General features: G+C 34.4%; 1 protein-coding gene across 1 annotated transcript; it reads left to right on the top strand.

Moving 5' to 3' along the window:
* The first annotated feature begins 12,697 nt into the window (after positions 1–12,697).
* On the top strand, positions 12,698–14,033 carry LOC131069028 (serine/threonine-protein kinase STY13-like). The gene has a single exon (XM_058004325.2). The coding sequence runs from the start codon at positions 12,789–12,791 to the stop codon at positions 13,932–13,934; it is 1,146 nt and encodes a 381-aa protein (XP_057860308.2). The 5' UTR covers positions 12,698–12,788; the 3' UTR covers positions 13,935–14,033.
* Positions 14,034–16,868: the final 2,835 nt, after the last annotated feature.

Genomic DNA, 16,868 nt, shown 5'->3' with positions numbered 1-16,868 from the left:
CTGAAGGTGTATATAAGATCATTTTTCTAGACCACCTTATTCAGCCTCAAATATATATGTTACGCACCACAACCCTCATTGGTAAACTTCATTCTACTATTTCCTTTATGCAACTTTTATTTTGTGCTAAACAGAATTGGCTAGGCTTGAAGGATATTTTTTTGATGGATAAGCAATCTCTCTTTTTTATTGCCATTTTTTATTCCAGAGAACATAGAAACTGTGTTCATAGATATAAGGGATGGTTCTGTAAGGGTGTTGGTATTATCACTTTGGCGTGGGTTCCAAATTTTAGTCTGGATTCAGTTCCCCCTCTTTTCATGCCTTTTTGGATTACTCTCACGGGGCTCCCACTTGAATATCGTGATCCAGATATTGTGGAAATTTTGGCTAATCAAATGGGTATTTTTATCAAGCATGATCTTATCCCATACAAACTTGCCCATTTAACCGTCAGGGTATGCCTATTGCTAAACCTCACAAAGCCACTTCCCAAGTCCATTATAATGACTTCCTCCATAGGGAAATGGCATCAAGACATTTGCATACAGGGTACTCGAGATGTTGATGATCATATAGATAAATTGGGTCATTTTAATTTGCAGTGTCAAGGATCGGGTATTGATGTTGTTAGGGTCTGCAAGGATTTTATGACTAATTTCCATAAATGCTCCTTTTATCAGTTAGCTCCATCTCCTTCTTCTACACCAAGTGGGACAACAAGTGTAGTTGACTCAACAAAGAGCTCCGTACCTCTGAATAATGTTGATAATGTTGCAAGACCTTTCCAGGGTGTTCAGTCTCTGGCAGTTCCTCCTCTTTCTCTGATTCCTTTTCAATTCTTTTTGGGTTGTATGATCGACATTTTACTTCTAGTAGAAAAAAGAACAAAGACCTCCAATTGGAAGAAATCTCCTCAATATCAAGTTGCTATTTTTGGATCAAGTTCTCTACAAAAATTTGGGGGTAGATACAAGAAAATATCTTTTAAGATCCACTACCCTTCAATCCTGGTTGATTGGTTGTATAAGAAAATATTTGCTTCCTCTCTCTTTAGGTAGCTCACTTCTTCTTTTCTGACTTTAACTTCCGTGGGAACCTCAGATACTCAATCCCAAGAAATCTCTATATCACAGGATGCAAAGGATAACCTGATTCATAGCTTGATGTTTAATTGCCAACCTTTCCATGTGGTTGATTGCAGTCTTCCCACTGTTGGATCCTCATCGGATACTCCAAATATCAAATTAATGGCACATGATATCCTTATCTCTGTTGCATCGAACTTGATTGGTGAAATTTCTCTCGAGGAATTTTTGGAAATTCAGGATGTCCCTTTTGTTGATGCTATGCCTCTTTCTCTCAATACTTCACCACCCATCTTCTCACCCCTATTAGAATCTAGTCATGCTGAACACCTTGTGGCTGAAGATAATTCATACCAGCCCTTTCAACCTCCCACACATCTTGACTTCGATTTTGCTCAACATCTCTCTCTTGCTCAAACAGTCTCTTCATCTCCTTTGTTATCTAAAACACCTTAAAAAAGAGGTCGGAAGCCAAAGATTCTTAAAATCCAAGAAGAGATCGCAGTAGGTATCCAGACTACAATCGTAGATAATTTTTCACCCCACTCAAGACCGAGAAGATCATGTTGTTCTTCTCGGATGCATTAAGGATCATATCTTGGAATGTCAGAGGTTTGAATGCCTCTGACAAGAGGGGACAAATCAAGAAGCAGTTGGATTCCTCCCAAGAAGACAACATTTTATTACAAGAAACAAAGCTTTCAGATGAAGCCTCTAGAAAGATTTTTAAAAAATGGACTTTATGGGATTTCATACATATTTTTGCAATAGGGGCTTCTGGTGGTATTCCAACCTTGTGGAATTCCAGGACAATCAAAACAAAAACTTTGAACCAAGGGACAAATTGGCATCTTATTCTTATTGAAAATTTTGGTTTATCCTTTGTTCTCTTTAATATCTATGGTCCAACAACTCCTCAAGAGAAACATGCTCTTTGGAATACTTTATCTTGTTAGATCCAACATCAGGGAGTTCAGAAAATCATCTTAGGAGGTGATTTTAATGCTATTTTGTCTTAGGATGAGAAACAAGGAGGCAATCCTACTGCGTCTGAGGTGATTGAAGACTTTAGATCTTTTGTGTCTGATAACGCCCTTTCTAACATTTCACCTTCTAATGGTCAATTTACATGGACAAACCAGAGAACTTCCCTTGAAATTGCAAGTAGATTGGACAAGTTTTTCACTTCATATGAATGGATCCTTCAGAAATAGACTTTCAGCTCTAATATTCTATCGTTCTCCGGATCTGACCATTTTCCTATCTCATTATGCTTGGATAAACATGAAGCTTCTCATCATAGACCTTCTTTTAAGTTTGAAAGAATGTGGTTTCGACACCCACACTTTCATGCTCTGCTTCGTCAATGGTGGGTAAGTGCCCCCTTATGTAGGGGGAACAAAATGTTTCAACTCTATATGAAAATGCAGTTTGTAAAAGTAAATATCAAAGTCTGGAATAGGGAAGTATTCAAAAATATATTTGTAGATAAATCAAATGTAGAGAAGGATTTAAAGGATGTCAATGAACTTATCTTTTCTACCGGATTAATCCAGAAACCTTCTCAAAGCAGAAGCATTTACAAAGTTACTGGGAAGAATTGTGCTATAGAGAGGAGTATTGGAGACAAAAATCAAGGGAGCTATGGTTAAAAGAAGGGGACAAAAATACTAAGTTCTTTCAGGCATCTGCAAAGATTAAGCAAGCTACATCTACTATCTTCTCTATAAATGCCTCTTCTTCGGGGGTACAATTAACTAATGAACAAGAAATTAGGGAAGAGGGTGAACTCTTCTATTAAAATCTTCTTGCTCCCTCCCTTCCTTTTGCTCCTGAGGAGTCCAGTGTTGAGATATTTCTAGATTCCATCCCTTGTCTGATTTCACAATGTGATAACGATTATCTGATGCAACCTTTCTCTCTTGCTGAATTACAAGAGGTGGTAGTTTCGATGGCTCCTGACAAGTCTCTAGGCCCTGACGGTTTCACCATACTATTTTTTAAAAAGTGTTGGGACATTTTAAGCTTTGATCTTTTAATGGCTTTGGAGGAGTCAAGACAAAAAGCTTTTATTTCAAGAACTTCAATTTAACCCATCTTGCTCTTATCCTCAAATCCAATAACCCTCAATCTTTTGTAGACTTTAGGCCTATCTCCTTGTGTAATACAGTGTACAAGACTTTCAGAAAAACTATTTACCTTTGGTTAAAATCCTTGATACCTAAAGTAATATCTCTTCAACAAGGAGGTTTTGTTCCTGGTAGGGAAACATCAAAAGGTGCGCTTGTGGCCCATGAAGTTTTGCACTCAATTAACTCTTCATAGTCCCTTGCTTTCATAGCTAAATTAGACATGTTGAAAGCATATGATAAAGTATGTTGGTGTTTTCTTTTGAGAGTGCTTAAAAAGTTTGGCTTTTCGGATAAGTGGTGCAAATGGACCAAAAATTGTCTCCCTGGGGCATATTTTTTAGTTATTGTTGATGGTAATCCTTCTGGTTTTTTTCGAGCCACTCAAGGAGTTCGACAAGGTGACCCACTATCACCTTTTCTGTTCATTATCATGGCAGAAGCTTTTAGCAGATTGGTCAATAAGCAGTTGAGTTTGGGTCTTTGGAAGGGGGTATGCATCCCTAATACCTCAATTTCTATCATTCACACTTTATTTGTAGATGACACACTTTTATTTGGTTGTTCCAATATTCAAGAAGCAAGGCATATTAAGAAAATGTTGGACATATATACTTCCGGATCTGGGCAGAAAATCAATGCTTAGAAATCTAAATTATTCATATTCAATACTTCTAAAATGGTGTCTAACAACATTATCCAGACATTGGGCTTTCCAGTGGATTCTCTTCCATCCTCGTAATTGGATATCCATTTCTTTATGGGAGCAGGGAAACCTTCTTTTTGGAATTATGTGATTGACGGATTAAAAAGAAGATTTTTTGTGTGGATAGCTAGATGGTTATCTCTGTCAGGCAGAATCCTTCTTGTCAAAACAGTTTTGGCTACAATCCCAAACTATTACATTTAAGTCCTTCAAGCCCCAAAATCTATTGTTTCCCATATCGAGAAAATTATTCAAAATTTTATTTGGAAAGGTAATCTTTTAGAAGATAAAAATATCCCGCTCGTGTCTCTCAACAAAATGACTCCATGTAAATCTACGAGTGGGGTTGGTGTGCATGATCTTTCAAAAAGGAATAAGGCCTTTGGGGGAAAGTTGGTTTGGAATATTTATGTAAAACTAGATGGTTTGTGGTGTCAAATTATGCAAGAAAAGTATTTAGATACTCCTACCCCATCACGTATATTTACTATCCTTGATCCTTCATCAGGGTCTGCAATTTGGAACTTCGTGATGGCTTCTAGGAATGTGATTACTAGATATTTATCGTGACAAGTACATAATGGCAAAGATGTCAACTTTTGGCATGATTCATGGAGTGGTCTCCCTCCTCTTAATCTTGAGGAATCTCTAGTAGATGTGATCCCTATATTTATTGCACAATGGGGTTCTCACCTTTATGATTACATAGATGATCTTGAGAAGCCTTCAAATCGTGTCATTTGGAAGAAGCCAACTTTACTCCCAATCTCCCTGGGTCAAAAGAAATTTTTTTCTTTGATTCTAAAGAATCGCATTATTTTTATCTCTAATGGTTTGGAAAAATTGATATGGTGCCCTATGAAGAACAAAAAGTACTCTATCAAGGAAGGGTATAAGGAAATTCATCAGATGTCTGTTCAATCCTATTCACAAAGAGCTTATAATTTTTGTTGGAACAACAGTATTCTTCCCAAGACAGGGATGTTTGCTTGGCTTTCTCTACACAAGAGAATAATCACCAGTGAGAGACTTGATAAATTGAATATTGCACATCCATTTGCTTGTGTACTTTGTGGTGAGCACAGTGAAACGTTAGATCATCTCCTCCTCCAATGTGATTTTGCTCATTATTGTTGGATGTTTGTGCTTGATAAGCTTTCCTTTAGCATCCCTCTTCCAAATAATGTATGGGATTTGTTCCAGTCATGGCCAGTCTTATAGTCATCCTCTCTTTTTGCATGCATTTGGAAAGTGATCCCATCCATAGTAGTATGGTCACTTTGGTGGGAAAGAAATAAGCGTATTTTTAGAAAGCAAACATCTACTCTTTCTGATGTTTTCAATTATATTGAAAAATCAATAGCAGAACTGGTTAGTGCTCATGTTTCAAATCAGTTCAATCCAAATAGGGAATTTAGTTCTTGGGATGGTCAAGTTATTAATTGTTGGAAGGGCATTTTTATTCCCGTATCACCTTGCTTTCCGAGAGTGAGAACTAGTAAAATTGATAGAAATAAAGTGAAATGGTGTCCTCCGAATTCAACGCATTTCAAATTGAATTTTGATGGCTCCTCTAAAGGGAACCCGCGTGATGCAGGAACAGGAGTATGCATAAGGGACCACACAGGGTGTGTTTTTGCTTTGAAATTTGCTTCTATTCCACTGGGTACTTACAAATTTGCAGAGGCATATGCTTTGCTTGAAGGCATTCTACTAGTAAAAAAACTGAACATCTCTTATATTCACATTGAAGGTGATTCAACTATTATTATCAACGCTTGCATAAAGAGAAATATTGACAATTGACAGATAAGATATTTACTTGAACAAGCATGGACACTTATTGATACATTTATAAACTTTACATTTCACATGTGTATAGAGAAGGGAACCGGGTTGCAGATCATTTGGCAAATATGGGAAGTTCCAAGGTGGAACTTAAGATGATGGGTCCGAATTGTGATCTCGTTTCTTTTCCAATTCTTAAGGGAAAATTTTTGGAGGACATGGGTATAGGATAATATTACACATGGCTATGCATTGGTCTTTTTTATAATGATAAAAACTAGTATGTGAGGTATTATAAGTGCAGGGTTCCGTGGTTCTGCTGTATTTGGTTCTGCTGTATTTGAATGATGTGAATGGATGTCAATTTGAGCATCTAAGAAGCGTGTTGGATTGCAAGTTGAATAAATGCATAAGTGAGACAGATTGTGGACTGCTATGTAAATGTGTACAACTCTCGTGATGTTTTGGTTTGGACTTCATCTTGTTCAACATATTCCAGAAAGCATTTGATACTTGGAGATGATTTGTGGCACTCGGTATTCTGGACATTATAAGATATATTGTACTTTTTGGCATACTAGGGATTTAAGTTTCACAACCTTTCTATGTATTATTGAGTAAGGATCAAAATTTTTCTTACTAGTTCTTTTCTCCGGGAGCTCTTTGAATCAACTTTTGTAAAGAAATATATAAATAAATAAAATATATTAAGTGGCACTGCCACCTTTAAAAAAAAAACACAATACATTTATATTAGAAATCAATTTATATTGATCTGAAATAAAATATATTTTATTTAGAGAATTCTAAATTAAACAATTAGAATAAAGTTAATTCTTTATCAAGTTAGAATAAAAATTTGAACTATAATTACTTTTAAGTGAAGATTTTTTTAAAATAGAATGAAATATTATTTTAGTTTAATAATAGAATTTTGATAAATTATACTTATTTAATTATTCTATTCAATCGAAAAAATATTAAATAATATTTGAAATTAACTATACTTTTATTAGAGATTAATTTATATGTGTTTGAAATAAAATATATTTTATTTAAAGAATTCTAAATTAAACAATTAGAATAAAATTAATTCTTTATTAATTTAGAATGAAAGTTTAAACTAATATAATTAGTTTTATTTGAAGATTTTTTTAAAAATAAAATAAAATAAAGTATTATTTTAGTTTAGATTTTGTGAATTTAAATATAGATTAAATATAATTAGATGTCATCTACTAATGCAAATTGTTTTAATTTAAGAACTATGCATGAGCTCAAAATCAAATTATAATATCTAAATTGTGAATTGTGAATTAAGTAAGATGATTAATTAGTTAGAAGTAATAATTAATTATATTTATTTAGTTATTGTATTCAATTGAAAAAAAAAGTAGAAAGGAATATTTACAATTAACAATACTTTTATTAGAGATTAATTTATATTTGTTTGAAATAAAATATATTTTATTTAAAGAATTTTAAATTTAACAATTAGAATAAAATTAATTTTTAATTAATTTAGAATGAAAATTTGAACTATAATTAGTTTTATGTGAAGAATGTTTTAAAAAATAGAATTAAATATATTTTTGTTTAATAATGCACATAAACATGACTAAAAGAGCAAGTAATTATTTAATTAGTTAGAAGAATCAACAATAATTTTATTAGAGATTAATTTATATGTGTTTGATATAATTTTTATTTTTTTTATTTAAAGAATTTAAATTTAAACAATTATAATAAAATTAATTCTTTATTAATTTAGAATGAAAGTTTAAACTATAATTAGTTTTATGTGAAGATTTTTTTTAAAAATAAAATAAAATATTATTTTAGTTTAGATTTGTGATTGAATTTAAATATAGATTGAATATTAAATATAATTAAATGTCATCTACTAATGTAAATTGTTTTAATTTAAGAACTGTGTATGAAAGCAAATTATAATATCTAAATTGTGAATTGTGAGATTTGTGTTGTTTGAGAGAATCAAGTAAGACGATTAATTAGTTAGAAGTAATAATTAGTTATATTTATTTTATTATTGTATTCAATTGAAAAAAAAAGTAGAAAATAATATATTTTTTATATTATAAATCGAGAGACCAAAAAAGATGTTTATACAGATGAGTTCAGGGGAGGCAGGGCCTCAACAGTGAAACCAAAAAGAACTAGACGAGTGTCATATACAATGCACTAAAAGAAAGCTCCAAAATAAAGTTGTGCTTGCTGCCATAAGGAACTAGAGGAGGATTTCATCCTGGTCTTCTAGCCATGTGGTCCACCCCTGTGGTCCTTCCATCCAGACCACCTTCTTCCTTTCCATGATTTGTATGCACATGTCAACCTCGTTGAAGGGGGGAGCTCTTGTATCTTGGAGTTCTTTAATCAATTTCTTAACTGCACTCTCGAAGGCAGTTTGATTTTATGCGATCCTTGCCCATTCATAACCATCTTGCATCTCATATATAAACATGGTGGCTTGGCCTTCTTTGAGGAACCGTAAGAGTTTATTTCGTTCAACATTCATTAGGAAGTAAACCTGTACAACAATTTTATAATGTGTTAGTTTTTTAAAAAGACCAGTAAGTTCCCTAGCATTACCTTGGAACTTATCCTCATTTCTGAGTTTCCAAATAAACCAAAGGATAAAAGAAGACAAAATTTGCCAAATTAAGTTAGCATCCTTTTTAAGATTATGGACGAAACCAGTAACTATATCATAAGTAAAGACATGCTCAGTAATGGATATTCCAAACATTAACCAAATCTCCCCAGCAAAAGGGCAGTCAAGGAAGATGTGCCGAGTGGATTCAGGTTTATTGCATACAGAACAAAGATCATATGCAACTAGATTATTCCTAATAGGCAATCTATCCAGTAAGAGTTGCCACCTAAAACACTTGATCTTAGGGGGGATGGGAGATTTCCAAAGGTTCTCAAAGGTTTTATACCAAGCGGTAGGGCTGTGGTGGACATTCCATAGGGTGTTGACATGGTCGATCACAGAGGTGTCCTAGTTAAGCAGGTTGTAGATAACTTTGGATTTAATTTTTGGGAGGGGGGAACCATCCTTCCAAAGGAATGAGAGGTACCTGTGGGTGTCAACGTGAGTGTTCTTAGGGAGATTGAGGGTGTTAAAGGCATTCCTAATCATATTGTAGGTCCGCTTATGCGAAGCAGGGAGATTAAATTTACTCCTTAGTTCCTCCCAAGTGATGAGGTTGTCATTTTCTAGGATATCCATAAGATACTTGATCCCCTTGTTATGCTAGAATCCAACAAAACAACCTGGGGTTAAGGCCAATGGCTTAGAGTTGTGGTGGAGGTTCCACCAAATTGACCTTTCACCATGTATAGTATTGTCACAGTCAATGCTAGAGTTGTAGATAAGTCTACGCACATGCTCCCAGGATTTCTAGATGGACTTAAAGACCTAGGTGCCTTGGACAGACATCGAGAAATTCCCAGCAAGTAGATCACTGAGTGGGAGGACTTTCCATGATTTGGCAGCCTTTGGGAATCCATTTTGAATGTTGTTTCTGATAAGAATCTTCCAAGGTTCTTTCCCATCTAGTGCATGAAATATCCATTTGGTGGCAAGGGAGATTCCTTAAGGCCCAAACCTCCAAGTTTTTTGTCTAAGTGGCACCAGGCCCATTTTATCGCATGGGCCTTTCTTTTGCCCTTACCATCAGACCAGAGAAAGCGCCTGATAGCCTTTTGAATTTCATAAATTTGATAGTTGTTGAACATCCAAACCGAAGAGTAGTAGATACTGTATGAGGAGAGGATTTTTTGACATACTTGAACCCTACCTGCTAGGGAGAGGATCCTATTGTCCCACTTGTTGAGCTTCTTATCAATTTTCCCCTTAACCCAAGTCCACATATCCCTAAGAGAGGGGGAAATAGAGAAGGGGATACCGAGATACTTGACAATCATGTTGGGTCCTCCCCATGAGTACCCGTCTTGTTGTAGCCAGTCTGGAGGTTCATCCTTCCAGCCAAGTAAAATAGATTTGGAGCTGGAGATCCTGGCTCTAGAGGCTTTACTGAAGGTGTCGATTTTTAGGTTGAGGGAATCTATGTTTTGCCTAGAGAGCTCTAGGAAAAGAGAGGTATCATCAGCAAATTGGATATTCAGCAATTCAGAGTGATCCGGCAGCACGATGCCATGGACTCTAGGAGATAGAGTATCATCTCTAAGGAAATAAAAGAGGGCATCTGAGGCAATAACAAACAGAGCAGGGGCAAGAGGGCAGCCCTGCCTTATGGATCTAGAGAGAGGAATAGGCTGGGATAGGGTTCCATTAACTTCAATCATGGCGGAAGCATCTTTGAGGAGAATTCAGACATAGTCACAGAACTCGTTAGGGAAGCCAAAAGCTCAGAGAATCATGAGGATGAAATCCCACTCGACTCTGTCATAGGCTTTTTCAAAGTCCATAAGGAACATGGCAGCGTCCTGGTTAGAGGTTCTGGCCCATTCCATGGAATCCCAGCTAGTGACAAGGTTTTCCAATATGTACCTGCCTTTAATTAATCCAGTTTGGGTAGAGAAAATGAATTTTGGAAGAATCTTTTCAAGGTGGGTAGCTAAGGATTTGGCAAGGATTTTATAGGAGACGTTGAGGAGGGTGATTGGCCTCCAGTTCTTAATGAGCACTTTGTCTCTATCTTTAGGGATGAGTTTAACAATACCTTTATTTATGAATTCCCCCAGAGTGCCATTGTCAAGAGCTTCATTGTATATGTCATAGAGGTCATGCATGACCCAATCAAGATTGGCTTTGTAGAATTCCGCAGGGAGACCATCAGGGCCTGGGGCCTTATTATCCTTGAGGGCTTTAATGGCATCGGTAATTTCTTGTATAGAGACCCTTGCTTTGAGGAGGAGAGCATCATGATCAGAAATCCTTTTAGGGATGATGGTACTACATTTGTGTCGAGCCTCTTTCGAGGCCTCATTATCTTCTGAGGTAAAGAGAGTTTTATAGAACATTTCGAAGGCCTCTTTGATATTATTGAGATCCAAGAGTTCGTTGTTGTCTATAGTTATTCTATCAATTTTTTCTCTGTTTTGTTTCTGCTTAAGGAGGTTAAAGAAGATTTTGGAGCCTTTATCTCCAAATTGGAGCCAGTGGTTGCGAGCTCTAATGAAGGCCCCCCTGATTTTGACCTGTTGGTGCTTTCTGAGGATGTCTCTAGCTTTAGAGACATGCTTGGCCAAGGTGGGGGACGAGGGGTTAGTCTTAATATCTTGCTCTAGGGATTGGAGGTGATGGGTGAGAGTTTTTTCTATGGCTCTAGAGTCCTTGGCTTTCTTTTGGCCAATGGTTTGGAGTACTTTCTGCCAGGAGGAGACATAGACGGAAAAAAAAAAAAACCAGTGGAGAGGAGTTTCAAACTGGGTGGAGGAGAATTAACCCCTCCACAAAGAAGCCGCAGTGTCCACGTCACCACAGTTGCCTTGAACAGCTCGTAGACAATTAGCGCTCGCAGGTCCCGAGGTTCGCAGATGTCAGATTCACCAACGTCGAGTTTGCAGACCCCCGAATCATTGTACTCACAACTATAATGAAAATAAAACAAAGGAATCCGCATCGCTTCTAATCATTGTCTAGATTCGAACCCTGGAAGATAATCTGTTCGCTAGAAAATGGCCATGGTTATGCAATTTTATGACTTCCTTAAGCACTGCAAATCCCGGGGTTGTAAAAAGCAATGATTATTACCAAGAAATCTGCCGTTTTGTTGAAACCCTTGTCTTCTGAAGCTCAGATTGCAAAAACCAAAAATCTGAAGCGAGCTCTGCAATCCCTTAACCAGCCAAATTCTTCTGCTCCGACTCCAATCTTCTCAGATCCTGGTGTATCGCCTTCGCTGTTTTGAATCCGTTCTTCTGCTCCGGCTCCAATCTTTGTATATTTAAAATTAACAATACTTTTATTAGAGATTAATTTATATTTGTTTGAAATAAAATATATTTATTTAAAGAATTCTAAATTAAACAATTAGAATAAAAGTAATTCTTTATTAATTTAGAATGAAAATTTGAACTATAATTAGTTTTATGTGAAGAATTTTTTTAAAAATAAAATAAAATATATTTTAGTTTAATAATGTAGATAATAATGACTAAAAGAGAAAGTAATTATTTAATTAGTTAGAAGTAATAATTAATTATACTTGTTTAATTATTCTATTTATTCAGTGGAAAAAAATAAAAAAGAATATTTAAAATTAAAAATATTTTTATTAAAGATTAATTTATAGTTGTTTGAAATAAAATATATTTTATTTAAAGAATTATAAATAAAATTAATTCTTTAGTAAATTAGAGTGAAAAATTGAACTGTAAATTAGTTTTTTGTGAATTTAAAAAAATAAATAAAATTAAATATTATTTTAGTTTAATAATATAGTTTCAATAAACATGACTAAAAGAGCAAGTAACTATTTAATAAGTTAGAAGTAACTATTTAATTATTCTATTAAATGGAAACAAATTTAAAAAAGAATATTTAAAATTAACAATACTTTTATTAGAGATTAATTTATATTTATTTGAAATAAAATATATTTTATTTAAAGAATATTAAATTAAACAATTAGAATAAATTAATTCTTTAAACTATAATTACTTTTATGTGAAGTTTAAAAAAAAAAAAAAAATTAAATATACTTTAGTTTAGATTATATGCATGAATTTAAATATAGATTAAATATAATTAAATATCATCTACTAATGTAAATTCTTTTAATTTAAGAATGTGCATGAACTCAAAATCAAGTTATAATATCACAATTGTGAATTCTCAAATTAGTAACTGAAAATAATAATAATTTATTTAATTAAGGTTTAAAATTAGATTTTGGGAAGTTGGATTTTGACTCAAGTTCTTCATGGTCCATCTGTATAAATGCTTGGACCGTATCTCCTATGAATCCATTCCACTAAAACTCTGTTCTGGGTAGTCGTAGCAGCTGGATTTGGGATTTCTGTTTTTTTTTTTGCTTCTGTCGATTGAGCTTCTGAGCTGAACAGGATCAAAACTCTGCTAAAATAATGGAGAAAGATTCTGAATTGAAGACAGGGCAGGGGTTTGGAAATCGGGTGAATAGTGGTGAGAGCTGCAAGAAAAAGGAAGGATTTTTCAGGGCAGACCAGATTGATCTGAAGAATCTGGATGCCCAGCTGGAGAAACACTTGAGAAGGGCATGGACTATGGAAAAAAAATCTAAAAGAGCAAAGGAGGAATGGGAAATTGACCTCAAGAAACTACTTCTAAAGGGTAAAATAGCCCAAGGAACTTTTGGAACTATATACAGAGGAGTTTTTGATGGGCATGATGTTGCAGTGAAAGTTCTTGACTGGGGAGATGAGGAAAGCAGAAGAGCAGCTGAGATGTCTGTATTTCTACAAGAAGTGGGTGTATGGCATAAGCTAGACCACCCAAATATAACAAAGTTTATAGGTGCCTCAATGGATTCTTCAAGTACAGACCTTATGCTCTGTTCTAATGACACTGAAACTACTTTCAGGGCTCCATCCAATCACAATGTTTGTTGTGTTGTTCTGGAGTATCTTGCTGGAGGAACACTGAAGAACTACCTTATAAAGAACAGGATCAAAAAGCTTGCTTTTAATGTTGTGATCAAGTTAGCATTGGACATTTCAAGAGGGTTAAGGTATCTCCATTCACAGAAGATAGTTCACAGGGATGTCAAAGCAGAAAACATGCTGCTGGACAGAAGTGGGAGTGTGAAGATAGCAAACTTTGGTGTAGCGCGTGTTGAGGCAGAAAATCTGAGGGACATGACTGGTACAACAGGAACACTTGGTTACATGGCACCAGAGGTCTTGGATGGGAAGCCATACAATAGGAAATGTGATGTTTACAGCTTTGGGATCTGTCTATGGGAGATCTACAGCTGTGAAATGGCTTATGCTCATCTCAGTTTTTCAGAGTTTACAGCTGCAGTTGTCACAAGGAATGTGAGGCCAAAAATTCCAAGGAGTTGTCCCACCTCTCTAGCAACTGTTATCAAGAAATGCTGGGATGAAAATCCTGAAAAGAGGCCAGAGATGGATGAGGTAGTTGAATTGTTAGAGAATATAGCTGATACATGTAAGGGTAAAGGAATGGTTCCTATGAGTATAGATCAATTTCATGGATGTTTCTGCAATTTATTTAGCCACCATGGTCGTTAATGTACCTCTGCATACACACAATGCAAAGGCTTATTTAGCCACATTTACCATGTAAAGTAGGGCCAGCGTTAAGTAGCACACATTAAGCTCTGACCGGTCAAGTTTTTCGGCGCTGGCTATGCAGGGGAAAATTTGCACCGCACGGCCAGCCTTCCTCTATGCATTGCACGGCCTGTCAGCAGTCTGCAGCGCCTTTAAACGGAAAACGCCCACTTGCACCCGCCAGAACTTCCAACTGTTCTCGCGGTTGAATTTAATAGGAAGTTTTTAATAAGTATAATTTTTTTTTTGAATTTATGTAATTTTTTTTAAATAGGTTTATTTATTTTAATAATTATTATTTTATTAATATTGAAATTCTAAGGTATGTTTTTTGATGAATATTGAGAGGGAGAAGCTGTTGCGTTTACTCAGGCAACTATGTTCATATATAAGATGAAGGATGGCTTTGAATGGGCTAGAATTGCGAAGAACCAGACTGCATTCGATGAGGCTCTAAAGAAGCTGATCAAGGAACTCAGGATAACAGAGGTCCCTACTTTGATAAGTTCAAGATGTTTACCCAGATCTTGGAGGACCTCGAGATGTTTACCCAGATCTTGGAGGACCTCGAGATGTTTACCCAGATCAAGAATAGCTATTGGAAGACTATAAATTGCATGTAGTAAAATCATATTTATATAAGAGGGGTTTCTATAACAATATATGATTTTTCTTTCCCATTGAGATCAAAAGATCTGTAGCTGTATTCGGGTGAATGTCGAATCTGAAGAAATGCATGATTAATTCGTGTTGCATGATTCGAGCTCGAGAAGATTTACCAAGTGTTTCACCAGTTATTTCTTCAACGACAAATACTTAAAATGTTTTCATGTCTTCTATAAGTTATTTCTAAGTCTGCTGAACATTTCTTCCATTGCAGTCCAGCTTTCCAAATTTTTGTTAAAAATAGCCTTTAAGTTTTGCCATTTTTTAAGGATGCTTTCTTTAGTTTTTAACTATTTCTAACAGTAAGATGGGATAAAGTTTTTGCAGTTAGGGAATCTTATGAAATCTTGCAGTTCAGTTGTCATTTTATCACAAAAATCTTTTCAAATCTCATTTTAAATTGGAATTGGGTTGTTGTCAGGTATTAATTTGTATTCTCTAGGTGAAAAAACAGTTTATTTATGTAATTTTTTAATATTATTAATCTTTCTATATATAAAATGATCTAGTAGTTATTATTAAATTTTAATTGATTATCATTTCATTTGAAGAAAAAATATTTAATATTTTAAAAATTAATTATATTAGTATATACATATAACTGTATTATTATATGTATATACATATAATAACTATATATATATATATATATATATATATATACGTTTTTTATATACAACTTTTTTAAATTCACGTTTTTGGTTTCTGATAACATAGCTAAGAATTGAATGAAACTCTAAGTAGATTATTATTTTCTTGGGTGAGTTGAAACATTTTATATGTATAGGTCGTCTATTATTTGAGAGTTTTTATGAAAGAGCATTTTATTTGCTCTCTGCAAAGCAAATACCACTGCAGTTCTGCAAAGCTTTATCCCATTCATGGGTGACGACTCTGAGAGATCTCCAAAGTTATGCAAGGTTCATGTGTTAATACTACAAATAAACCCTAGAGCTCCTCTCCCATCTCCACAATCCAATAAACCCCACTAGTAAATATTACTATGTCTATTACTCATCAATGGATAATTTCAACGTTTACTCCTCAACTATTTTTAGATGCATTCTAGTTGTTTTTAATCTTCTCATAGGAATGAATCTTAACCATGTTGTTAGCTTTGAGGATGCGGTTGCCTTTTCAAGTTGTTTTATTGTTATTGAGGACTCTTTTAGAGAATACAAATGATATTGGTAGATTTATATAGTAAGCACTAGATTAGCCATTACCTAGGAAACGAGATTCCTAGGGAGGTATAATTGTCACTAGATTACAATACAAATATCTTAATGTTTTTTTGTCATTTCTATATATAACTCATTATTAATGGAGATAAACATCATGCAATATGGATTTAAGGTTGTGGATTTGGATGTGTGTGAGAGAATAGAATGGGATCTCAAAATAGTTATGTTTATCATGTTTGTTGTGTGGTAAATTAGTTGTGTTGGAAACCATTTTTTGTTATTGTTGTTCAAGGGTAGAGATATTGTACATAGTGACCAATAAAGATTATTTTGAAGAATGTTTTAAATTTAATTCTTATATTTAGATATTAGGTTGAAGCAAGATATAATTGTTGTTCTGTATGATTAAGTGTGTCATCTCTTGGTTGGAGATCTTACCTTTCATGTGTGGATGAACAATATTCTATTTGTTTGAGAAATGATGGACGATATATGGTCTTTGTCAAGATGGGGTTACCTTAGTAGATATTGTGGATGATTGAATAAAGTGAATGAGCATGGTGGAGCTTAGTTGATACACCATGGCCATGGTAATTTTTTCTTAGTGATTACAACTCATATTTATTGGTTTCTTTTTTTCTCTTGGAAGGTGTATCACAAGCAGGAGAATGTTGTAATTGGTTTGTGTACACCTTAAATTCCTAATGTTATATTTATTATAAAAATATATCAATTATGTACCTACATGGAAAATGGTGTTTCACTTTATAATTTGTATAAATAGAAATTGTAATTAACACAGTATCATGGAAGTTGCTAGATGTGACCACATGGTAGTTATAAGGTGTGTTCAATGGTTACTTTAGGATAAGATCATGAAGAATGTGAGAAAGGTTTAGAATATAAATCAAGGAGGATTTTTAGACAATGCATGAGATCACCTTGTAAAGTAGTGGATATGTAAAAGATTTTGTTTCTTGATTAGGAAAAAAAATTGCTCATGATTTTACTAGATGGTATTGGAAACTACCCCTACTTTCTA

Source organism: Cryptomeria japonica, chromosome 4 (genome assembly GCF_030272615.1).
Source record: "Cryptomeria japonica chromosome 4, Sugi_1.0, whole genome shotgun sequence".
NCBI classification, from domain to species: domain Eukaryota; kingdom Viridiplantae; phylum Streptophyta; class Pinopsida; order Cupressales; family Cupressaceae; genus Cryptomeria; species Cryptomeria japonica.
This window is presented reverse-complemented; position numbering and strand designations above follow the sequence as displayed.